Here is a 25,650-nt window from a genome sequence, read left to right as displayed (position 1 = left end):
AACATACTCTCCAATTCTTCCAGGATTTATCTACTCATAGACAGGAGGGAAGGTTCAAATCAAACTTTCTGGATCTTCTGAGTAGGTCGCCTGATGCATTAGTTCCTGAAATCAAAAATCACACTCGGACACAACTCGGACAGTTGCTTCAAATTCCGTATGGAGTACAATGTGTATTTTTTCCATGGTCGGACCGTTTATTTCAGTTCTTCGACTTCCATCACATTGTCCTTAAGTTCCAGTGACTGTTCCCGAATCGATAGAAGTATGTTTTTGGGAAAAGCCCGGAAATCAGGATATATAAACACTAGAACATATCACTAGTTAGTATTCAAGCTCCCATTGAAAATGTTGCTCCCCTACGTACTAACCGCAGCTTTCATGTTTCTATCTTTCCCTGTTACCACAGTCCACTCGGCCACAGTCTCCTCAACCCCTGCCCAAACTTTCCTCGGAATCGGCGGTTCCGGCGCTTGGTGGCCTCACGATCTTTTCAACTTTCCCTCATCCGTCCGACAAAATCTCTCTTCCCTCCTCTTCTCCGACTCCGGTCTTGGTATCTCCAGCTACCGCTACAACCTCGGCGGCGGCGGTGTCGGCGTCTCCAACCCAGTCCGTGCACCACAAACACCTTATGTTTCTCCTGGGGTGTACAATTTCAGTGCAGATCCCCAAGGAACGTTTTTTCTTCAGCAAGCCTCGGATTTCGGTGTGCCGGGGATTACGATGTTCCTCAATACTGCCCCAGCCCCTTTGACTTCGAATGGGGACAGTTGTGGAGGTCAGTTTGTTAGTGGTACGTTTTCCTTTCTTCCTATCGGAAAACTCCGCGAATCGTTGATTGATTGGCGATTAGGTAGTGGAACAGCATACGCCACGTACATCGTTGACGTCGCGGAGCACTGGCGGGATGCAGGAATCAACATTAGTTATATATCCGCTATGAACGAGCCTGATAGTACCTTTGGACCTGTTCCTTGTGGGCAGGAGGGGATGCTTGTTGAACCTAGCCAGTACGTTTCGACTCTGACTCCTGGTCCTATCATATTTTCTCTGATGGTGCTTCTATATCTCCAGGAGATCAGAAGTAGTCAGCAGCCTCTGGAACGAGCTAAACTCCAGAGGACTGAGCAGTGCTATTGGGATTCTCGCTGATGAAACCTCTTCAACTGCTGTTGCTCCTACGGAGTACTCAGCCTGGTTGCCTGAGGTAGTGGATATGGTAAGCACTGCGATTTTGTATATGATCCCTGTGTACGGTTCCGTACAAGTCTTGCACAAGATGGGGTTCTTCCCTGATATTATTTGACCTGTTAACTGAATGAACGTTCAAAATAGGTGGCACATCTTGTACACCACGCATATGACTTCCCCTCGGACGCCAATTATCTCGCATATGTCAACGCAGCGCATGCTGCCTCTAACGGCAAAACTACCTGGATGTCGGAAATATGCTGTTCGCTGGGTACACCTGCTGGAACGGGAAGAGGGTATTCTCAAGGATTCGATCCTACGTGCGTTGTTCAATCACCATGAATTCGAAAGGAGTAACTTGACGATCTTCTATCTACAGTATCAACAACGCATTGATGTTCGCGGGATTGGTTTTCCAGAGTTTTGTGGTAGGAGGGGAAGCCCATTATGATGTACGACCCGCTCCTTCATTTTTCCGTTTACCTACCCTAATCATATCAATTTGATCCTAGTTCTGGACCTTGGTTTCGAATGGTAGGTGGCATACACTAAAATTTTCTTGATCAATATTTTGGCAAAGCATGAACTGAAAATCTACATTTCTTCCTTCTGTGCCTAGAAATCGGGTGTGAACCTCTAACTAGTTCCACCTGTGTCACAACAGCCAATTCAAACGGGTGGACGGTAGGCTCATCGACATACCTTTTGATCAGCTTCGTTTTTTGAACAGAAATATGGCTATCGTAGGACGGGATGATTTACTACGATCCAGATTACGCTACAAATGGAAATTTTGAGCTTTGTACGGAACTTTGTTGATTGCTTTTAGCTTAAACTAACGGTCTTCGACAGACCTCGTCAAGCATTTCTGGACGTATAAACATTTCGGTAATTTTGTCAAACGTGAGAGAACTGTTCCCCGAATATACAATTATTCATTTAATCACCCTCATCCTTCTGCCTTTTCATCTTTATTCCCCTCCAGCCGGAACACAACGCCTCCCCCTCACAGGCTCTGACGCGAACACCCACACCCTCGTCGTCTCTAACTCAACCACATTCAGCGTCATCGCTATGAACCCCAGCACTACCACCTCCACGCTCTCCCTCACTTTCCCCCAAACCGTATGCGGCACGACCGGCTTCCGTACTTCAGCCTCGGAGGACTTTGCTACAATTTCACCGGCGACGGGAAGTGGTGAGAACTGGGAGTTGCCGTTGAGCGCGACGAGTTTGAGTACGTATATCTTTTCTCGGAAGGCATGCTGAGAGGAAGAGGGTGAACAGTTATCTGATATCTTCGAAATGGCATTGTCAATTGACACAAGTTTCGATAATATTGTAACGATACATAAGTATGTCGTATTTTTTTTTGCGAAACAATCCTTCACGTTTCGGAAAAAATCCGGCAAGATTATTGGTCCGCTCTTACGGTCCGTGATCCGGTCCGATGTTTTGACGATATAAGAAAACAACTTATCTTCCAAGACCTTCGTTGCATCCTTTCTTTCTCATCCCATCATGTCTCTCGCACAGAATATTACCCTAAGCACTGGTGCATCTCTCCGCCAGATTGGGCTGGGAACTTGGTTGTCCAAGCCCAAGGAAGTTGAAAATGCTGTGAGTTTTATTTGTTCTAGGATGTACGACGCGACGAAGAACGCGTCGTTAATCGATCGGTTCGATGGATGTATGATATCAAAACGTACTCGAGTATTAAAGATGCATTGTCTAGGTCGAAATTGCTGTCAAGAACGGCTATAGACATCTCGATCTTGCCATGGTCTACGAAAACCAAGACGAAGTCGGTGCTGCGTTGAAGAAAGTCATTCCTTCCGTCGTCAAACGAGAGGAGCTTTTCATGACATCCAAGCTCTGGAACTCCTCTCATCAACCGGCCGAGGCTGAGAAAGAGTTGGATCAGACATTGAGCCAGTTGGGGGTCGATTATCTTGATTTGTACTGTGCGTTGAGACGTTCCCTTTTATACTCTCATCTAGTCAATCTTCAGATCTTGATATCATATCATTACAGTGATCCATTGGCCAGTCGCGTTTGTTCCTGGAAAAGGCTTGTTTCCACCTCATACTTCCAAAGAGAACGAAGTCGAGCTAGACCTCAAGACAACGCTGGTAGACACATGGAAAGCCATGATCGCATTACCCAAGTCAAAAGTATGCACTTTTTTCCCATTTGTTTGGACTGCTTCTCATAAGCATATATGTACTGATAACTTGATTTTTTTCTCGTCACATCTGCGCAGGTTCGCGCCATCGGTGTTTCCAACTTTACCATTCCTCAAATCGAGGCTCTCATCAAGGCCACCGGTGTAGTTCCGGTAAGACTTTTCTTCGCGTTTGCGCGTGGGTGAATCGCGTCATAATTGATGATTGACGTCGTCATTTATCTGAATTCTAGGCTGTAAACCAAATTGAAGCACACCCTCTCCTTCCTCAAGATGACCTCCTTGCTTTCTGCAAAGAGAAGGGCATCCACGTCACGGCTTACAGTCCTCTTGGAAACAACTGTGAGTTATCAGAGCACTAGATTCCATATACAAGTAATCAGTATTCAAACTGACTTATTGTTATTGCATCACAGTGGTGGGAAAACCCAAACTCACAGACTACCCAGCCATTGTCGAGATCGCAAAGGCAAAGAACGCGACTCCTGCTCAGATCCTCATCGCCTGGGGTGCATACCGTGGCTACTCTGTAATCCCCAAGTCCGTCCAGGAAGAGAGGATCAAGTCCAATTTCCAGCAGGTCACTTTGACCAAGGAGGAGTATGAGGCAATCTCTGCTGTTGGTAAGGGAAACCACACGAGGTATGTGCTTCTTGGTTGGTATATCGATTGTCTTTGGTGACCCCTGCATTTGCTAGATTCAACATTCCATATAATTACCAACCGAGATGGGACATCAACATATTTGGAGAGCCGGAGGAAAAGGATGCAAGCAATCCAGTTAACATTGGGGCTTAGCCCACAAAGGCATGTATTCTTAAACCAAGTAACATTAAGCATTAACTGTATACACATACATACGAGGAGCATTGAAGCTCATTTCAGAACATATTTTTTAAGCATAAGGAACTGATACAATTCCAGCTGCTTCGACCGTACATCTGAACATCCAGAGACTCTGCCATGAACTCGTCAAGCGAAAACGATGAATAACAGAAAGCGTCTGTCCACCGATGAAAGCGCTATGAGCACCAAGATTATCGATATTGGAAGGAGTATTACATGCTGAACCAGGAGTTTCTGACTTTGTGGTCCTCCAGGTCAGGTCATTTGTATATTTGGACAACGGTAGGGATGCGTTTCGAATTGACGTTCAATGAGGAAGATAAGTAACCATGGTCTTTGTTACGGACGTCTGCCTATATCTTAGTACAAATCAGAGCGATGAGAAATGGTGAACGAATAACTTACACTGAAATCGAATGTTCCTTGAAGCACAGAGGGTTCATATTCATCGAGTAGGTAATTGAATACATAGATCTGTGGTTCAGACAATGGCCTCGCGATCGCCATTAGGTCACGATTGAGTGACAGCACAGGAATCGTAGACGTGTCTGGAGAAAACTGGATTCTATGGCGAAAAACAAGAAGCAAAGATGGTTCGGGAGCGCTGGGTGGTCCACATGTAACCATAAGAACAATAATCTCTGCATATATCCTGTATCATGTATTGACTCAGCAATTACCACCGAAGACAAGGAAACGAAAGAAACTCACTGACCAGGTTCACGAGGATGACTAGACGGGAATCGTTTCGCTTCCCTGGTTCGACAAAGATTGTTTTAGATAGCTGTAGACACTACAGGCAAGGGCAGGAGTGAGCTCTCGTTGTTAGGGCTACAGGGCTAAGGTCACGGTCAATGAACAAAGTAGTTAACAGCACAGAAGGTTGAGGTGTAGGGGATTTGTCGTATTAAAGGGCGCATGGTAAGCATAGTAATAGGTTCAGAACAGGCAAAAAATACTAATCAACAAAGATCAACTAATTACTACACATATCGAGTTGTACTCTTTCCAATATAATATACAAATAGTAGTACATGTACAAAGTGCTAAAGCGGTAAACGCTAATACTCAAGAAGAGATGAAACACACTCCGCTACCGACTTTATGCTCCAAAACTACCAGTGGTTGAGGGACTCTTCACACTTCTCTTGTTCATTATATGGGTCATCCCATAGGTCCCCCGAGATGGCGGAGTAGGATAGGACAGGGCTCGGAGGCTGCTCTGCAGGCCTTTGCGTCTTCGCAGGGTTTTCCCAAATGTAATTCTCTTTGCGTGGAAGAGCTTTTCCAGTCCATTGCACTGAAGCAAGCAGCGTCATACAATAACCAGGTCACAGTGACACGGCGTGGAATCAAGACTCACCAACTTCTACGATGCACGATAGGGGTATACGATGAACAAAAACATATTCCTCGTCGTCCCTCCAGTGACGGGGAACTTTCCCTAATCCCAATCGCTTGTGCAACGTGCACACATGATGCACCTGATCGCGCTCAACAATGATTTTTGCAATGTACACGGTGCGGCGATGACGAGAAGAGATTACTTTAGCTTTGGCATTGGCTTTCGACCGAGACATAGTAGTAGATATGAGCGGGGAGGGAATGTGTACGTTGTTCCAGTTGAGATGATTGGAGAGAATGTTTGCTGCATCGCCTGGACTAGAGTTGGGATCAAAAGATATTTTGGAACCTCCAGCCACAAATCCTGTCTTTCTCTTGAAGGAGGAGCCGGAACAGTCGGAATATGCTCGGTATAGGACTAGTTGCGACATGGAAGTGTTTTGCTAAGCGACGGGAAGGGCAGGTTCATTGCTTATATTCAGCTTCACTCGGTGGGTTTTGGGTGGGCCCATTACAAAGTTGAAAGCATGAGGTCAGGCGCTTGGGTGTGAAAGGGCTAGAGCGAGCTTGGTGTGCATTGGGTAGGTCTCATGAGTGCATCGTGGGGTGCCCAAAAGACCCTGCCTGGCCAGATCGGATTCGCAACCTAAACCTGTTGAGTTCGACCACACAGCTAGCGAGTATGTCCAGGATCCCCCTCCTGATCTCTTGACATGGATGTATGCGTTTCACCAAGATCCAAATATGGAACTTTACAGGAACATGAAGGTGGTGAGTCGTAGAAGAAGGGCAGAAACAGAAATATTTCTCACGTTGTTCATTGCAACTTGTATATACACCGACGTTGCACAATACTTCATGATTACTGTTGCATCAAAGCACTCCTTCAAGGAGTAGTCTATACACCGGGAGGTAAACTTGCCTGTACTTATAACTCTTGTCTCAGTCGCAACAAACCATCCTGACGCATTAGCCCATTGACGCAATTATCCGACTCGGATACTCTGTATGACCCGCGCTCGCACTGGGTCCGCGATCCTTACAGGTAAACCACAGAGGTATATCTTAGCGGATAGAGTCGCAATGACATCACGAGCAAATGGCGATAAAACCTAGTAAGGTCGAATATTCAATTACCATATTGTCCCCTCTTGAGCTACTAACTATAGGCCATAGTAGACTCGAGCCAGTAGCTTCGGATGTTGACACTTTGGAAACTGGCGCTCAAAGGTGTCAGCGAAGCAGTGATTCCGCATATCGCTTCTCAGCAGCAGACTGGTTCGAGTCTAAGGCCATAGCTACCTTCATATAGAATAGTATTGAATCAATGTTTCCAATGACTTACTCCGAAGTTCAAAAGGGTCCCACTGCTGAGGCTACTGCTGGTCAACCTCTTGCATTCGAAGACTCCATGATACACAGACTATTTTTTTTGCAATTCTCAAAATATAGAAAACATGACTCGACAAAAAAACATTTGTACATGACAAAACTTCATAATTGGGTCAAAATTTGAAAATTTAGATTGATGTTTCACTGTAAAAGTCATTTGCAATAATAAGAGTTGGGTCTAGTACAAAATACCAATGAGAAACACACTACCTTGTGCATCATCAATAAAATCATAGAGTTTTGTGAGTTTGGTAGCTAGGTGCAGACCCCGCCCACCTTCAATATATATATCAGGTCCTAGATATTGATGCGATACTGTGAGTTGACTTACAATGCCGACCAACAGGCAGCCTGCACTGCCGCAGCAGTCCCAGTAACCCCAAGTACAAAATTCACCCTTGGGGATACAAGCCGCGCTGGAGGGCGCATTCTCTGCGCCAGAAACAAGAGAAGAATAGAGGTCCTTGCTAAAGCCTGCAAGGGGGACCTTGACATTGACGGTGCCGTTGGATGCAGTGGGGTCAAGCATCTCGACATCGATGTAAGAGCCAGATACGGCGGCATCAGTGACTTCGATATCGCCGGTGGAAGTCCCGACGCTAGCAGCATACACGGAGGCTGCTAAAGCAGTGAGGGAGACGAGTCTAGCAAAGTTGGTGAGTTGCATGGCTAGTGAGCACTGAGCAAGTGGGGTACCTGTGAAGGATCCTGCTGGAAATGGAGCCTTTTAACTGTTTCCAATGAATATCCAAGTTGTTTGGTATAATTTGTACATCTCATTGGGAGAGAGCGGTTTCTTACCGTAGTACTTACTTCATTATGTCAGAGGAGAACCGGAGAAGTACTATCCTCCGTGAAGTACCAAAACAGGGATCTGGATATATGACGGTGAATGCTGAAGACACCTCGAATGGATTGAGAATTTGTGACCACACTTCATGTACGGAAGTCCTTCCCCTTCAGTGACAGATGCAGTTGACAATCACTTCAACTGTGTTCAGGAGCTCTCGCATGTGAAGGTATCTGGAATCTGAATGGCGTGAGGACGTAGAGAGATTTTGGGGTAGGTATTGCTGTTAATGCACATGATGGAGAGAGATGGATGTCTTCGTATCATGCCACTGGGATGTGAGAGAATGTGGTTTATTTACTTCTTCTGCATCTGCAAAACATGTATTTTCGGCTAACCATCCGAGAGCAGCTGAGAGCGCTTCCCAGCAGCCAAAGCACTGAAAGCAAGTTGAAAATCTTGCTTTCGGTGCTTTCGATGCTGGAGAGCGCTCTCCAGCCAGTACCCTTGCTCTGGCGAACATACAGGTTTTGCAGATGTGTGCTTCGGAGGAAGGAACATCAGATACATTGTTGAAGATAAAACGCAAATTCAATGCCATTTGAAGGGCTCGCATCTGCAAAACATGTATTTTCGGCTAACCATCCGAGAGCAGCTGAGAGCGCTTCCCAGCAGCCAAAGCACTGAAAGCAAGTTGAAAATCTTGCTTTCGGTGCTTTCGATGCTGGAGAGCGCTCTCCAGCCAGTACCCTTGCTCTGGCGAACATACAGGTTTTGCAGATGCTCATGGAAGTTTGCGGACTCGGTATAGTTACATGGCCTTCGGTCTGCAGTCTGAAGATTACCTCCTGTCTGTTGAGGCCACCTTGTCTTCTGCAGTCTCAGTTTGAAAACCATCTCCTGTCGATTAGGGCTGCACTGATATGGGACTTGCCATCGATAGCTGAGGTGAGGAGGAATAAGTATGTTTCATTCAATGCGGTGCAACCCAGCTAGCAGCCTTCAGTATTATACCACTAGTATCCAGATAACCATCGTATTCTTACCTGACGCAACATAACCCGTTCTTACCGCATGATCCACGAAGTAATTTCCTTTACGAGAGAAGGTCCTGCACTGGCGGCCAAAAGTTCAACAAATGTGTGATCCGAGCGAATTTTGGAATATCGAAGAAGTACGCTTGAAAGCTAGATAGTGTGTTATGGCAGGGATCAAGCTTCAGACATCTAGCTTGCAACTCGGAACCGAATACAATGGTAGGTAACAGCAGAGAAAATAATGACATATCTTCGTCGGTTCAACTTTCTTAACCCCTGCTTACGATGTGTTGAGTCGGACCATTGTGGAACGTTGCAGATACGATTCCTCCTGGTTAATTTACATCGATATGAGGCCCCGATGAAGCCTACGAGGTGAGCAGGCAGCGGAGCCTTCATGAAGTTCGTATCGACCAAAGGCAGAAAGTGGAAATTTCTCAGGAAGTTACTTCAGTGAGAACACTTGCTTTTTACTGTCCGGCCCAGTGGATCTGAGGTAGATGAACTTGCAGACCCTACATCTCTTCTTGCCATAATCAGGATGCAATAATGCATGACTCCTGATATTTCAAGTCAGATGATCTACTATTATGATCTACGCACAAGAAGCAGAATCCAAGCTTCACATGAGGGAACGAACTTTGCTTCCCTCTCGTAAATTCTGACCTGCGAGACTAATTCCAGCCCTAGAGCCAGAATGGCATTCGCAGCCCAGTATCCAGGAGATTGTATACTACATAGAGTCAGTGATCACATTGCAGGAACTACCACTTGACAAAGATACTGAAGCCAGTTAAAGACGATAGAATTGATTTCGAGAAACCCTCAGTAGCCGTCAGTCTGACGGTTCAATTGCATCGGTTACTTTGTACCCTCAGGAGCTGGCGGGAGATGTAGTGAAGCTCATTGACTGAAGATCTCGCTGCCATGATAATTGCCATATTTCTTTTTCCAACTCTTGCTACTAGCTAGTATGTACTAATTTCGAATTTCCTTTCACGTCGTCAGTGTAAAATTCACAGGTACTTCTTCTTTGCATGGAAATTCCAAGTTGCACTGCTACCTACTCACTTAGTCTGACCGTAATTCAGAGGTTCTATTTTTTGCGCAGATTATCGAAGATACAAGACTCGAGACAAAATTCGTACATGACTCTTCCAAAATTTACTGGATTTCATATTTCACTGTGTAAAAGCCAAATATAATGATCAACATATGATCCTCTGGTACCATAAAAAAGCAAATTACCTTTTACGTCAATAAGAATGCAGATTCCTGAAAATTTGATGTTGCAGCTAAACGCAGACACCACCAGCCTTTACAACAAAATTATATGTTAAAATTGGCTAAGACATTTGACTCCTGACTCACAATCGAGAGTAAGAGGCAGCCCGAAGTGCCGCAGCAGTCCCAGTAGCCCCATGTACAGAATGAACCCGGGGGGATGCAAGCGGCGCTAGAGAGAGTGCTCTCCGAGCCGGCGACAAGGGAAGAATAGAGTTCCTTGCTAAAGCCAGGAAGAGGGACCTTGACGTTGACGGTGCCGTTGGATGCAGAGGGGTCAAGCAGCTCAACATCGACGTAAGTACTGGACGCGACAGGGCTGGGTGCCATGGCAGTAACGTCGGTAGTAGGGGAAGCATCGACAGGGTCAGCGACCTTGACATTGGCGGCGGACACGGACTGAGCAGTTAGAGCAACAAGGGAAGCGAGTACAGCAAAATTGGTGAGTTTCATGGCTAGTGAGTGAGCAGGTATGAGTTGAATCTTGGTTTGAGTGGGTAAGTGGGGTACTTGTGAAAGATCCTGCTAGTAGAAATAAAGCTTTTTGAATATTTCCAATAATTTCTGTGTAGATAAATTTCATCGGTAGAGGCTGATTTCCTCTTATGGTACTTACTTTATTGGTAGAGGCTGATTTCCTCTTATAGTACTTCATCCAGATCTCGTGTCAGGGGGAAATGTTCTAGGAAGTTACTATCTCCTGGTACTTACAATTGAAAACGGAGATCCGGTCATATGCTGAAGACACCTCGAATGGAATCTTCGACCATAGTTTCTGTTTTTCCTTTAGTGGCGGCAGGGAAATAACAATCCTGTCCAAGGCATTTCGAAAATCTCACCTTTGAATGAGTACCATTTGGAATGAGAACGGTAAAAGAATATGAATACTACGAGGAATGGAATGAAGAACTTATGAATATCCTGTGAATATCCTTGATAAATATATTTGGCCACCGGGGAGTGTGGGTAGGTAGTTTTTTTCCCTTCTTTTATGCTTTAGAGGTAGTGCGAGGTGCAAATGTCAGATGTATACTGTACAAATAGGATCACCTTCGTATACCATTATCGGCGAGACATTTCAGTGGTGCACCCTCTATACTGGGTGTTTGATTCAGGTCTACAGGCTAGTAGAATCTCTTTTTCCCGACGTCCGTTATTCCGAGAATTGACCTTATCGACGGACTCGGAGGCTAAGATATCAACGTTTTTGTCTAGCGCACTCTCCTTACAGTAACCCCATTGATATTCAATTGTGAGTATTCACAGTCCATATGTATATCTCATGCTTACCATACAACAACCCGTTCTCAGCGCATTTTCAAAGTAGTTCCAGTCTTCCAGAAGGATTATTTTCCGTCGCATTGTGAGGACAACTTGCATCCAAAAAGGGAAGAAAGAACTATGCATTTAAGGGTGCGAACGTGAATCTCGGAACGTTGAAGAGGAGGCGATGTTTAAAAGTTAGATACTGCATTTTACTGCATGATGAATCAAGCTTCAAGTATGAATAAATTCCAGATGTCTAGCTTGCCACTCGGAGTAGAATAGAATCGTAGGACAGCGGTGAGGAAACGCAAATGACGTACATTTCTTGGTTCTTTCATGGCCCCTCACCTTCTGATGTTCAAAGAAAGTAGTATGGGGTTGATTTGTAGTAATGGAACGCACCTGTTGAGTGACAATATCGTATACACTATAATGAACTCTACCATGAGCTACAGAGTCTATACTTGCTATCTCCTCGAACTTGAGGTGGTCCGAATGTTGAACATTCCGATATCTTGCCACAGCGCAAAAAATTTACATACCGAACTGTGTGACGGTGACCCGTCCGTGCCCATACACCTGGTCCATAATGCAATTCAGATGCAATTGTTCCTGGCTTGCTCGGTGAAAATATGTTCAAGGCGATGGCATTTTGGTTTTTTTGGGGGAGTGAGAGGGTTTGTCTTGTTCATAACGAGCTATTTCCGAGCCCGCGGTGACGTATTTTTATCCAGACGGAGCTGTAGTTATCATCGAAGGAAAAACAGCGGCTTGATTCTTGAACTCATATGCAGGGGAAGCCTGAGATTGAATATCGCGCACGCAGCATTGCAGATGATTGACATAGCACTACAAGTTACGATTCACATATTCTTTCCTGCTTTCCCTGGGTGAATTTTAAGTTTGCAAAGGACGGATGGAAAAGGACCGGGGCCAGCGAAGGGTTGTCTGCATATAGGAGCAACAGAAGAACATTGAATCAGGACTGACAGGACCATGAATTTCGTAGACCAGACTCGACACTGAATAAGTTGGGAGTTCGATAAGCAATTGCGCACCAAGTTTGCGCACTGGCTTGTACGGGTGGAAATTCCCACGAACCACGAAACAGAACCCTGGACAGAAATTGATCAACTATGAACATATACATGGCCGCCTGGCGAAATGGCATCGCGTCTGACTACGATGAAAAGTATCAGGAGATTGCAGGTTCGACCCCTGCGGTGGTCATATTGAGTGTCCTGGGTACATCGAATTTTTCTTCTTTTTATCATTGTGCTAGATGGAGTGAAACCAGGCCCTACCGTAGTAGACGGTGCAACAGGGTATAACCAAAATTTTTTGAGAAACTCTGTAGTTGCACTTTTCCATAATGAGATAGATAGTGTCTCATTGAGCAGTAAATGACTATATTTCTCTCGATCCATACATAGAGTTTTGGCGTTTCTTTTCTTATTTTTCCTCGTTCTCTCCAACTTCGATAACTCCCCCTTGACTCCTGCTTGAATCTACAAACAACAGCATCTATAAAGGTACATGCAAGATTCTCTATAGTCTCTAACGTTCCGAGACTCCGAGTCCATCGCTTGCCAACAAGCGCGCCAGAAATCAGCGGAAATCCGATTTCAATCGGCTACCAGGGACATCGACGACAGGCGCTTACTTAGTGTGTGTGGGTGGAGATGGTTTACAGTTTACCCTTGTCCACGACTGTCACCAAGCGTCTTTTGAGCAACCCTCCTTTGCTTTGTTCCTCTCTCGGCCTTCTATACGCAGCCTCACCTTGGTCTTAATCCATTCCATTTGCCTCTACACTCCCTACAAATTTATCGCTATCCTTTCCGGCCTTCCAGTCTTGATATCATACCCAAACTCGAGCGCTGTGCACACAAAAGGAACGAAAAAGAATAGAATAAAAAAGAAAAAAAATCGAAGCGAGAAAGAAACGACAACGATAGGGGATGCTCGGTTAGGCCCAACAATTCAAACGAGACGGAACAAACAATTCCTTTGTTTTCGAGTGCAATAGACTGCATAAAAAAGCCAAGCACATAAACACGTCTGTTTCTTCTTGCGCCCACGAGTCAAACAATTTCGTTGGTTTCTGACACTCCGGTATGTCTTTTTGCACACTCCTGAAGTTCAACTCATTCATTTGTTCTATAGTATACGAGTTATTCACTCTCTAGTACACGCTACGTCACAAAAAAACACCGGAATACAGATTCACGATGTCCTCTTCACACAATTCATCGTCTCACCTCATGCGCCGCCTTGTACCCAAAACCCTCCGTGGTTCACGCCAGAACCGTACACAGATTCGTACTGAATCACCAACGACAAATGCCTCTGCAACTCTTCCTTTCGTTTCTCATACTCCGACACTGCCAGCAGCAGCAGCCGCCATGCCTGCGTTATTCCCTTCCGAAGTCCAATCAGATATATTCAAGAACGAGCCTCGAAGCGCACCTCATCCTCCTATCCGACCCCCTCGACCTCCTACTCTTTCCACCGGTGACCCAATCGTCACATATCACACTAACTTTCTAGGGTTGTTCTCCGGAGACGGAGAGACGCCCATTGCCACGACAGTTCCGCCGAAGCTTACAGATCTGGTGCCTCCAATGCAGGTACACCCTGCTGAGCACGATTACGATACTTCGGTTCCAGGCGAAACACCTGCTACATCCAGGGCTAACAGAGCGCCCGGAGTTCCTCGGGCGAAAGTTATCGAAGACTTCGATTACGTCGGGGGCTGGATAGCTGATGCGGGCGGAAAGCAGCAATATGTGTCGAGAGGTCATATCGAAGAGATCGAGGAAGACGCAGAACGCGACGTTGGAATTCCAAGTGGAAGTTACCCAGCCGGCCTTTCTGCTATCGCAGGCCCCTCGTCGCGCTTCCTAGATGCTTTATCCTTACCCGCATCCACCACTCCACCTCCCAGACCAATGCTCAGTACAAAACGAGATCTCCCGCTTTCGCAGTCCGATTCAGGTAGTAACAATCACCCGTTCCATCACCCATTCTTCACCAAACACAAACCCTTGGCGACTACACGTCAGTTTGCCGCATCTCCCCTTTCCCAGAGTGTCTCTAGTCTTGCGCATATGCCCTTGAGAGGGTTCACGAGTTTACACCATACAGGTGGTCAGGGTCCTACAGGTCCCGAACAAAACACGTTCTTTGGTCCTTCTGCTTCCCACGACACTGACGTCGATATGCAATACGAACCACTACCAGTTGGCTCCCCTCCATTTGATCCATTGGCTGACTCCCTATCCAGTCTTCCCGGCTTACGAGGATTTGCTCCATTCACTCCTAATACCGAACGCATTTCTGAAGAAAATATCACCTCCACCCCCGAACCATTTGAGCATTCTACGTATCCTGCGTTCGAATCGTTAGGACACTCTCTTGATAGCATTTCGCCGGCACAGCAGGCTGATCGGAGTGAGAAGGAGCTGCCATTACCACCGTCACCAACATCCCAGATACCGCTTCCGCATCCAGTCCTGGGTACTGAGGCCGAGGGACCTATGAACCCTACACTTCCCACACCCGCTCCTCTTCCTCACATCGGCGACCTCGGCGACCCAATCATCATACTTCCCCTACACGAATCCACACCACCCCGAAATCCAAACCGAAACGGAAGAACGAGTGGTAAAAATAACGCTCAACCTGGAGACGCGAGAAATAGAAATAAGAAAGAGAAGGAAAACAGGAACGATGAGCCAATAGAGGAAACGGAGCAGAGGATTTCGACTTCTATCAAGGAGATAGTTGGGATAGTTAGAGGTGTTCGAGGAGTGAGTAGTGAGACGTATTTCAATCATGATACCCTTCCTTCTTCATTACTCTTTCTTCTCCTCATTGCTCTTCGCTAATCATTCTTCTTGCAGACCCTCTCCTCTTTCTACCCCGTTCGAACTGTCGTCCCACACCTGGAGATGTGTACACATATCGAACACTCGCTATCCCGTGTGGAGAAGACCCTGATCACGAGACGGACGTTGACGGATGAAGAGTGGGGGTTGTTCATGGAGAGAAGAAAGAGATACGTGAAACGGTTAGGGAGCTTACAAAGGTGTGTTTATCGTTCCCCCCTTCCTTTTAACCCCTTTATATCGCGACCGTCCGACTGACGCTGATCATCGCTGCTTATGTAGGTGTCTTCGAAGATTGTCGGATGTGGCAAAACGTCCAGTGGAGCCTACTCATACAAGCATGTTGGATACTTTATTGAGGAAATTAGAGGAGCATAACGACAAACTGACAAATGTTGCCGATAAATTGGACGTGAGTCTCCTTCGTCGCATCCCCAATCATATATCTCTGTCTGCTTTGCTCACTTGCTCAACAGGACACTTTTGAACGTCTAAAACTCCGCCACTTGCATGCCATCGCGTCGAGACTTACCGAGGAAGCTCATCGAGGCAGGGACGTGTACGTTAGTGCGAGGGAGGTGTATCTACGTCGGAAGAGCATGACAAGGAAGAGCACGAGAAATTTAAGAGAAGGTGCCAGGGGTTTAGGTAAAAGCGCTACTAGAAAAACTAGCCGAATTGGTTTAGGAGGTCCAAGGGGATTTGAACATGGTGGATTCGGAGGAACTGGAGGTAAAGGGGGCGATAGGCCTCCTCGAGCAACACGACCGACACGACCAACTGTGCAACCTGGTATGGGTTCACATTAATGACGACAAGTGGATACTGTCGAATCAAAACACTCGCTCCCAATGCACCCGCGTTGGACACGGAAAAGCTATCTATATCAGAACAGGATACCATTCTATTCGGATGCCTAATTTCCACATCTTCTCATTCTCTTTCTTGCATATCTGTTTTTTATTTCTAATTTGGGGGTCTTCGTTCTGTGTTTCTTCGACATCGTAATTGATCTTTTTTTCCAAATGTCAAACCCTGCTTTGCTTTTCTCCTGTTTGTTTTGGTCCTTTGCTTTCACGAGTTATATCTGGCTCATGTTTTCGAAAATCTTCATGACCTTGACGTCCCATGTACATGCAACTTTGTAGCTGGACCTGGAAACCTATCATCTACTCCAACGTTTCGGAATCCATACCCATACCCAGTTCATCCACACCAATGTCAGCACATTTGTATATATTTGTACATACGACTTTATTCTTGATTTCATTTGACCGACTCTTCCTTGTACGACTTGTTCATGATCATACGTAAACAACATTGTCCATATATAAAACCCATTATTCCGACTCGATATTATACGAACTCGTGCGACTCTTTCTCCATCTGACTTGAAACTGAATGTACTCTCTTCGCAAGTATTCTGATTCACAAAAAAAATCACCCGGCAGAGATCAGGCATTGAGGAGGATGTTAATTTGTGGCGAATCAGGATCTACGTTGCTTCTCTTAGCAAAGTACAAGGCTTTTTGTTGTTTGATTACAAGCTCGGGATATCACTCACTACCTTGTTCCTCTTTGGTACTTAAGCCAGGCATCCTTTCGCTATCCTTTGCCAAGAATCAACACGCTTTCCATTAAATCATCAGCAAATGTCTCAGTTTCTCTTACCATCTCGTATCGAAGGTCCGATATGGCTTTCGCCTGTTGAAAAAGCCGTACTTCACAAACAAGTTGCCATGATTAATCAAGAAATTGCAAGCCTCGATTCACAGAAGGACATCCAACTTGCTTTACTCGCTTCCGTTCAGAATATTCTTTCCCCTGCTCGTCGAGTTCCGAACGAGGTACTCGCTCATATTTTCGACGATGTTCTATATCATCCGGAGAATTCCAAGAAATACTATGTCCAACGCAGCATCGGAAAGACTCTTTATACCCTCTCACGAGTCTGTGTTGTGTGGCGATACGTCGCTCATACTACCCCCAGACTGTGGTCGACACTGTGTCTGTCAATCCCAAAGCATATGAGTGCTCTCGTTGGAGATCTTGAGTGGGTTGAGGAATGGCTCATGAGAAGTAAAGGACTTCCTCTCGATGTGTATCTGATACTACCTCAGAACATCAAGCATTGGCCTGGATGCGAATCTTGGTTCAATAAAACTTGTGATTCACTGGTAGATCGCTTACACAAATTCCTGGAGAAAATCATCAATGAGCCTGCTCATCACCGAAATCGTGTTTCTTCACTTATATTAATCGGTCATTCTACATTCTTCTCCCCGCTTCTCAAACTCCCTGCCTCTTCTCTACCGGGGTTGAAGAGGGTGTTCCTGCAAGTTACCAAAGACTTTTCTGCGAGCTTGACCCAGGTCAAGGCTTTTCTAGGTGCACCCAAGCTACGTGAAGTAGAAATCATAGAGCCTTATGAAGAATCCCAACTCAAGACAATCCTGCTCCCTGCGGGACAGCTGATCAACTTGAAGCTCATGCCAGGACCAGGCGTGGTGAATTCAATGTTTGATCCATTGATATACAAGAGTTTCTTGCAACAATGCAGAAACCTCGTCAGCTTGGAGATTCTTCCTCCAATGAACCCTATAGTACCCAGATACAACTTTCCTACAGAAGGTTATATATTTCTACCAGTGTTGAAAAGCTTGATTTTTGCTTGCTCCTCATCAATCTGGTATTCAGGTATAAGCTTTCTGCAATGCTTCATTGTACCATTGTTGGAGGACCTGGATCTGGATTACGGTGACATTGAATTCCATGATTTCTGTGAAATTATCACCAAATTTCGGAGACAATCTGGCTACATCCCAAACTTAAGAAGTCTGACTGTCAAACTGGGTTCAATGGACAATACTGTTCTGATTCCAGTCCTGGATTTCTTTCCAAGAATCAATTCGCTCCAATTAGTTGGAATCAACTTCGACGTGAACTTCCTGTTTGAGGCTATGACATACAATCCCAGCACCGAACAGAATTCTCTCCCGGTACCCAAAATTTCAACCCTCGAGTTGGTATTCAAAATGAACAACTGGGACAATTCTTATCCCTCCAAACTGTTATCTATGATTCTCTCTCGAACATTACCTGATGGTCCCGGCGAGCTCCAGGTAGATACAGGAGCGGCGACTAGGGGAAAGAAAATAAGGCATGAGGTTGGTGTTGGTGTTCATAGGTTGCAAAGAGTGAGTGTATGTGGCTCAGAATTGGAGAAGGCCCCTGAAGATGTGGCACATATTGCTGAAATACCTTCTACTACCATTTACTCTGAATGTTGGGACTGTGTAGGGTGATTGGTCTGGCTACATTATTAATCCCTAAGTTCTACAAGGCAACTTGAATGCTCTTGAATGGATTCGGACCTTCGTACAGTTATTCGGACAAGATCGACTCCGAGTCGGATGAATTATAATGTAATGTTTAGCTACTAAAATGCATCTTGCATTCTGCAATGGATTTTTAAAGGTAGTTCTCAACTGGTCACCTACTCGCAGCAGAAAGGGAAAACTGTTGAAGGTACGTTAAGAGCCGATCGGCCCGTTCGTAACCCATTTTAGGCTTGAACAGTTTCTTTCTTTCCATTGAACCAGGCAGAGAGTCTATTCCTTTCAACCACCCCTCTTATAGCAACACCCACTATGCGTCGTTCCGCAGTCTCCCTTTGCCGCCTCTACGATCTTCAGTCTGGGATTGACCTTCTTCTTGATGAATGTTTTGCTCAAGTTCTGATGACGGATGTCCATGCCGCTGTGGTGATCTCTCAGAAATTCACTAGTCCAAACAGTTCCTTTACTGGAAATATTTCCTGCATGTATACATTTAGTTTGATGCGTGATGCTGCTGTGTGTCAGTTTGAGATGATAGAATCCATCAAAGAGTTCACACTGAGCTCAGACTCCTCAGTCAAACCCTCATCGACATCAACCTCAGTTCCTATCAGCTTATTTAATACTTCTGATGCATTGGACATCAATGCACCTACTCCAGATTCACAGCCTACATGCGATTGTAGGCCACTGCACTATCGTGCATGGCAAAACTCGGCTGGTTTTTTTTGTTGTATTGAATAAAAATAGGTAACTTACTTGATAATAACTAATTGTCAGTCCTGGAATAAATGACTGCAGAAGCTGAACCTGACTGGCACTGGGCCCAATCTAATACACTGTAATCAGAAGATTCTAGAATTGGTACACCATTGTTGAACATCCCATCATAAACATAAACCATATTGTCACTAGCAACAATTCGAGATATAAAATGCTCTCTCATGGGAATGTAATAAATGACACCCTTGAGTACATAATGAACATCTTCATTGTCATGAAGTCTCATGATGCGCCCTTTGATGCGCCATCAGCGCGGTGTGTTCCCATCAATCTGTTTTCACATGTTTATTGTACTTCATCACACGATCATCCCATTAGTTCCATTTGTTTCCGTACGCTTCCATACAACTCATCCTTATTCATCGATTAGTTCATTATGGTTCATTATCGACTCATTATTACTCGTATATATTGATTCCTCACTCTTGTTCTATATCGCATCGTTATTTACAATCGCTTACTCAGTAGACAAGAGTAGTATATAAAGGACAGTAGACAGGCCCTAGTTCCCCATCTCGACCTCTTGGTCATTGGGCAACTAGGCAAGTACTTGTATCCTTTTAGATACTACCTATCTAACTTGGTCATTGGGCAACTAGATTCCCTTTTGATTGCTGGTGTGATTGGCCTTTGACGCTATCCCACTGTTGTTCGAGATCATTATTTCTTTCATCTGTGCTTTGTGCTTGTTTCTGTGCCTCTTCGCTCTGCCACTGTCGCTCCTAGGCATATCTGGACCTCCCGCCTCCCGCTTCCTGCCTCGTCGCGACATTAGGTCGAGATCTTCTACTTGTACCATCAGCTTGGTGAGCTGATCCTACAAGGCACCCACCACGTCTACCTTCGGAGTCAACGTTGATTGCTCCAACCACTTTCACGCGCTTGATACTGTAACTAACACCACTTGCTACTGGGACGCTGAAGAAGAAGAGTGGGAACCCTGCTCCAGACAACCGTGCCCTAATCGATACGAGAACACATTTGACGCAAGTCCGACCGACCGTTACCAACCCATCCACAGACCAGCACCACCTGCCAGGGTAGGACGAATCAGTACTCCTACTACTTCCACTCCTGCACCTCCGCTAGCATCTGCGGAACCATTAGCTCCTGCTGTCACTGAGACCACAGCCGACCCCGATATCGAAATACAATCAATCCCTGAAGAAGACATGTCCTCAGCACAGGACGTTCGAGACGCTATTACAGAGCTTACAAAAAACCAGGCTAAGCTCCAAGACGTGGTCTCTGAGCTAGTAAGTGGCCTCAGCACTACCAAAAGTGTTGGCAAGCCACAGAACTACAATGGAAAGCGAGGAGAAGATGCCCGGCGCTTCCTAGCTGCCTTTGAGCTGTGGGCCAACTCTATCCCTGCTCTCTCCACGGATCGTAAAAAGAAAATCACATCCGCCATTACATACCTTGAGGGGGATGCAGCTATCTGGGCCACTCCTATCTCCGAAACAATTAATAGATCAAGTATAACTGGCTCAGGAGTACCTTTCCCATACGATACATGGGAAGAATTTGTTACAGCTTTCAAAACACGTTTTGAGACCACAGATGCCTCGGCCGATGCCAAGCAGCTCCTTAAACGGCTCTACCAGAATAGGACCACGGTGGGAACCTATGCCTCTACCTTCCAACAGTACGCAGACCGCACTGGCTACTCAGACAAAGACTTGCGAGACCGGTTCTACGATCACCTTGCAGATCGAGTAAAAGATGGTCTTGTATTCACAACCCGCCCCACTGGCTCCCTTCAGGAACTGATTGAAGCAGCCATCGACATAGACAACCGACAAATTACTCGAGCGTGGGAGCAAGGAAAGAAACTGGTCGATGATGGAATCCTGACCAACTTTAGACCCACCACTGTTGCGACCCCATTCACTGCGCCTACTCGAGACCCAAATGCTATGGACATTGATGCCACCACCACTCGATCTCCTGATGCCTTTCGTCGCTTCATGATAGGACGATGCTATGGATGTGGATCTAAGGAACATCGCAAGGCCGATGGCCACCATGAGCGGGACATCTGTCGACACTGTGGCCTCAATGGCCATGTAGAGGCTGTGTGCCGTCGTAAGTTCTTAGGACTCCCTGGGAGGAAGGCTACTACCATTAGTGCCACCAGCATTCTGGATACAACTCAGTCTGCCGCTCCGGGTACCATCATTGCTGCTACACCAGATCTTGCCGTGCTACTAAAGGAACTTGCAGCCAACCAGCAAGTTCTTGCTGGGCAAATTGCCGAATTACACAAGAATTTTTAAATTGGGAACCCGCCACCGCTGCAGCGTCGTTCCCCAAGTCGTACTCAAGATCTCCATCGTCTGTATATGCCTCTATCACCTCCTGTACTATTAGCGCACTAGAATTCAATGATATATCCCATTTCCGTGTGCCCATAGAGCTTAAAGGACGATTCCGGAGTACAACAAGTGCAGCTATGATTGATTCCGGTGCCACTGGTCTCTTTCTACACCAAAAATTTGTTAACAAGCATCATATCTACGTTCGATCCCTACCCCGCCCCATTGAACTCTACAATATTGATGGAACCGCTAATTTAGCAGGGCGGATCACTCATTCTGCTCGACTTCTGGCCAGGGTGGACCAAAATCAACCCCAGATCTTAGAATTCCTAGTTACAAACATTGGATCTGAAGACGTAATTTTAGGGCTCCCTTGGTTACGTAAGGTCAACCCTGACATCAACTGGCGTGATGGGCAGATCCAGATTCCTGCAAAGCCAAAGATTCAGCATCATGTAGCTATCGAGGAGATCCCAGAGCCCAAAGAACCCAATGTCGGAGGAAATACAGAACAAATCCTAGAACCTAATAGAGCAGAATCAAATGGCCTTCCTCACATTGTTCCAAAAACTGAGCTAGGTCCAGAGACAGCTGAAACTGGCACGTCCTTGGAAGATGAGCTAGTCTTTGAGGAATCAGGAAGTCCACTGTATCGCTTGACTGGAAATCGCAAACGACGTCGTGCTTGGCTCCGTGCTGGGTTTATCCAAGAGGTAACAGAAGAGCTATGGTGTGCTGCCGGGTACACCTATTCCCAACAGCTTGCCGAAGCAGCAAATAAAGATAAGCCCCAGAAAACATTCGAAGAGATGGTGCCTGAGCCATATCGGCGTCATGCGAAAGTATTTTCCGAGAAAGAATCCGAACGACTACCTGAACACAAACCCTGGGATCACGCTATTGACCTGAAACCCGACGCCCCCGAAACTCTACGCACCAAAATCTACCCCATGTCAGTAAATGAGCAGAAAGAACTAGATCGATTCCTGGAAGACAATCTCCGGAAAGGATATATCCGACCATCCAAATCACCACTTTCCTCACCTGTCTTCTTTGTAAAGAAAAAGGATGGCAAACTACGATTCATACAGGACTATCGACGTCTGAATGAATACACTGTCAAGAATCGTTATCCTCTCCCTCTGGTCGCTGACATCATCAATTGTCTACGACAAGCCAAATACTTCACCAAGTTTGACGTACGATGGGGTTACAATAACGTCCGGATCAAGGAAGGCCATGAGTGGAAAGCAGCTTTCTCCACTAACCGGGGACTCTTTGAACCACTGGTCATGTTCTTTGGCCTCACCAACTCGCCAGCTACGTTCCAGGCCCTTATGAACTCCATTTTTGCTGATCTTATCGCGGCAGGAAAAGTAGCTGTGTATCTGGATGATATCCTCATCTTTTCCGCATCCCTACAGGAACACCGGAAAATAGTTCATGAAGTTTTGGAACGATTAGCCAAGAATGACCTCTACCTCCGCCCTGAGAAGTGCGAATTTGAACAAACCTCTATTGAATACCTGGGCCTAATCATCAGCGAGGGAGAGGTTCGTATGGATCCTGTCAAAGTTGAGGCGGTTAAGAACTGGCCAGCCCCAACCTGCCTCCGAGATGTCCGAGGATTCCTAGGCTTTGCTAACTTCTACAGACGCTTCATTGATGGATTCGCTAAAAAGGCGCGAGCACTGAATGACCTCACCAAGAAGGGGGTGGGATGGTCTTGGGGTACCAATGAGCAGGTAGCATTTGAGGCGTTAAAAGAAGCTTTTACCACAGCACCCATTCTAGTCCTCTGGGATCCCGACAAACCGACACGTATCGAAGTGGATGCTTCTGGGTTCGCAACTGGAGGGGCGCTATTACAACAGCAAAGAGATGGACTTTGGCATCCCGTGGCATTCCGATCTGCTTCCATGGACCCTGCAGAGCGGAACTATGAAATCTACGACCGAGAGATGTTAGCCATCATCGAAGCCCTGAAAGACTGGCGACACTTCCTAGAAGGACTCCCAAACCCCTTTGAAATTGTGACCGACCATCAAAACCTGGAATACTGGCGAACTGCACAGGATCTAAGCCGGCGACAAGCAAGATGGGCCCTGTGGCTCTCACGGTTTGACTTTACTCTTACACATAGGGCTGGTAAAGCAAATGCACAAGCTGACGCTCTCTCCCGAGTCTCTCAACTCGAGGTTATGGATGCTGATGACAACCAACAACAAATAGTTTTACGGCCAGAACACTTCCTCCGAGCTGCTACAGCCGTCTTGTTCCAAAACCCCCTTGAGGAGCGCATTCGGAAGGCAAGTGAGCGAGAATCGGAGGTTCTTGAAGGACTACGTAAATTGAAGACACATGGACCCCACAAACTTGTGAATGGTCTAGCCGAATGGGAAGAGAAGGAAGGAATTGTCTATTACAAAGGCCGGGTGTATGTCCCACCTGATCCTCAACTACGCCGGGATGTCGTAGCACAGTGTCATGACGCACTCACAGCTGGTCACCCAGGAAAGCACCGCACCCTAGAGTTAGTTAGCCGACAGTTTTGGTGGCCTACGGTTCGATCATTTGTTGATAAGTATGTGGAAGGATGTGACAACTGTCAACGAAGACGTGTAAGGCCGCAGCCACAATCATCTCTAGAGCCTCTGCCTGTACCAGGAGGACCATGGCAGGACATCGGCGTGGACCTCATTGGAGAACTCCCGATGACACAAGATGGACACAATGCGGCAATCACCTTCACAGACCATTACTCCAAAATGATTCACTGCTTCCCCACTACAACCGAACTGACTGCCGAAGGAGTTGCCGACTTCTATTATAAAGAAATCTTCCGACTTCATGGACTGCCCAGACGATTTATCTCTGATCGAGGACCACAATTTGCTGCCGACATCATGAAGGCCTTGCTAAAACGGTTGGGTATTGAATCTGCCCTGACAACGTCATACCACCCTGAAACAAATGGCCAGACTGAACGAGCTAACCAAGAAATCGAAAGATACATCCGGATGTATGTTAGCCGACGTCAGGATGACTGGGACCGTCTTCTTCCTACTGCCGAATTCGTTATTAACTCTCGAGTACATTTTGCCCACGACAAAGCACCATTTGAAGTGCTCTACGGTTATACCCCAGAATTCTCCATCCCCATAGGATCCTGGAAGGAATACCCTTCAATCACAGATCGGCTAGATGCACTCCGCTATGCTCGGGAAGATGCAGAAGCCGCACTACGTATGAGCAAACAACGGATCGCAGATACAATCACGGAACACCCTAACCAACCTAGCTTTGAAGTTGGACAGCCCGTATGGCTCTCAGTCAATAACCTAAAAATTCGACGCAAAAGTGAGAAGCTGGGAAGCCGCCGACTAGGACCTTTCGAAGTTATTGAGAAGACAGGGGCACACACTTACCGGCTTGCACTTCCTACATGGATGAAGATCCATGACAACATTAATGTCAAGCGCTTGGCACCATGGAAAGGAAACGAAGTCAACGGAATACTGCCAGCTCCGCCGGAGCCAGAGGTCATTGATGGTGAAGAATTTTACGATGTGGACAGGATCCTGGACAGCAGAATACATGGACGGTGGAAAAAGCTGCAGTACTTAGTCCGGTGGAAAGGCTACGACGAGGGCCATGACACCTGGGAAAATGAGGAAAATGTGGTAGGATCCAGTGACGAAGCCATTAACGAATTTTATGCAGCACATCCAAATGCACCAAGGAAGATTTCGGCAACGATCTTTCACTCACTACCATGGCAGCCAATGGTCAACTTCACCGAGGTAAACAACTAGTCGCTGGGACATCGACTCTAAGGAAGGGGGTAATGTCATGAAGTCTCATGATGCGCCCTTTGATGCGCCATCAGCGCGGTGTGTTCCCATCAATCTGTTTTCACATGTTTATTGTACTTCATCACACGATCATCCCATTAGTTCCATTTGTTTCCGTACGCTTCC

General features: G+C 46.2%; 7 protein-coding genes and 1 non-coding gene across 8 annotated transcripts; 5 read left to right on the top strand and 3 right to left on the bottom strand.

Annotated features, from left to right (window-relative positions):
• Positions 1-381: 381 nt before the first annotated feature.
• On the top strand, positions 382-2,463 carry C8R40DRAFT_1162324 (glycoside hydrolase family 5 protein; the record flags this gene model as incomplete). The annotated part of the gene is made up of 10 exons (XM_046230231.1): positions 382-796; positions 857-1,013; positions 1,078-1,222; positions 1,339-1,514; positions 1,574-1,646; positions 1,707-1,728; positions 1,814-1,878; positions 1,942-1,996; positions 2,047-2,097; positions 2,180-2,463. 10 exons carry the CDS (start codon positions 382-384, stop codon positions 2,461-2,463), a joined length of 1,443 nt encoding a protein of 480 aa, XP_046083018.1.
• Positions 2,464-2,715: 252 nt separating this feature from the next.
• Positions 2,716-4,177, top strand: C8R40DRAFT_1072026 (NADP-dependent oxidoreductase domain-containing protein; the record flags this gene model as incomplete). Its single annotated transcript, XM_046226420.1, has 7 exons — positions 2,716-2,814; positions 2,930-3,158; positions 3,229-3,368; positions 3,458-3,532; positions 3,613-3,721; positions 3,796-4,021; positions 4,078-4,177. The coding sequence occupies 7 exons, from the start codon at positions 2,716-2,718 to the stop codon at positions 4,175-4,177; spliced, it is 978 nt and encodes a 325-aa protein (XP_046083017.1).
• Positions 4,178-5,340: 1,163 nt separating this feature from the next.
• C8R40DRAFT_1072025 (uncharacterized protein) lies at positions 5,341-6,000 on the bottom strand (the record flags this gene model as incomplete). Its single annotated transcript, XM_046226419.1, has 2 exons — positions 5,341-5,525; positions 5,589-6,000. The coding sequence occupies 2 exons, from the start codon at positions 5,998-6,000 to the stop codon at positions 5,341-5,343; spliced, it is 597 nt and encodes a 198-aa protein (XP_046083016.1).
• A 1,216-nt stretch (positions 6,001-7,216) lies between these two features.
• Positions 7,217-7,628, bottom strand: C8R40DRAFT_1174001 (uncharacterized protein; the record flags this gene model as incomplete). The annotated part of the gene is made up of 2 exons (XM_046232110.1): positions 7,217-7,237; positions 7,293-7,628. 2 exons carry the CDS (start codon positions 7,626-7,628, stop codon positions 7,217-7,219), a joined length of 357 nt encoding a protein of 118 aa, XP_046083015.1.
• Positions 7,629-10,083: 2,455 nt separating this feature from the next.
• On the bottom strand, positions 10,084-10,525 carry C8R40DRAFT_1174000 (uncharacterized protein; the record flags this gene model as incomplete). The annotated part of the gene is made up of 2 exons (XM_046232109.1): positions 10,084-10,104; positions 10,160-10,525. The coding sequence occupies 2 exons, from the start codon at positions 10,523-10,525 to the stop codon at positions 10,084-10,086; spliced, it is 387 nt and encodes a 128-aa protein (XP_046083014.1).
• Positions 10,526-12,488: 1,963 nt separating this feature from the next.
• On the top strand, positions 12,489-12,568 carry C8R40DRAFT_t196. The gene has a single exon. It is a non-coding gene; the product is annotated as a tRNA-Arg (tRNA).
• Positions 12,569-13,181: 613 nt separating this feature from the next.
• Positions 13,182-16,215, top strand: C8R40DRAFT_512579 (uncharacterized protein). Its single transcript, XM_046235296.1, has 5 exons — positions 13,182-13,453; positions 13,505-15,150; positions 15,244-15,428; positions 15,511-15,640; positions 15,705-16,215. The coding sequence occupies exons 2-5, from the start codon at positions 13,570-13,572 to the stop codon at positions 16,035-16,037; spliced, it is 2,229 nt and encodes a 742-aa protein (XP_046083013.1). The 5' UTR covers positions 13,182-13,453; positions 13,505-13,569; the 3' UTR covers positions 16,038-16,215.
• A 589-nt stretch (positions 16,216-16,804) lies between these two features.
• C8R40DRAFT_1267089 (uncharacterized protein) lies at positions 16,805-18,969 on the top strand (the record flags this gene model as incomplete). Its single annotated transcript, XM_046233953.1, has 4 exons — positions 16,805-17,859; positions 17,926-18,425; positions 18,706-18,756; positions 18,895-18,969. Exons 1-4 carry the CDS (start codon positions 16,881-16,883, stop codon positions 18,967-18,969), a joined length of 1,605 nt encoding a protein of 534 aa, XP_046083012.1. The 5' UTR covers positions 16,805-16,880.
• Positions 18,970-25,650: the final 6,681 nt, after the last annotated feature.

Source organism: Lentinula edodes (genome assembly GCF_021015755.1).
Source record: "Lentinula edodes strain Le(Bin) 0899 ss11 chromosome Unknown C8R40scaffold_34, whole genome shotgun sequence".
Taxonomy (NCBI): Eukaryota; Fungi; Basidiomycota; class Agaricomycetes; order Agaricales; family Omphalotaceae; genus Lentinula; species Lentinula edodes.
Note: the sequence above shows the minus strand (reverse complement) of the source record. Positions and strands in the feature narration are given on the sequence as shown.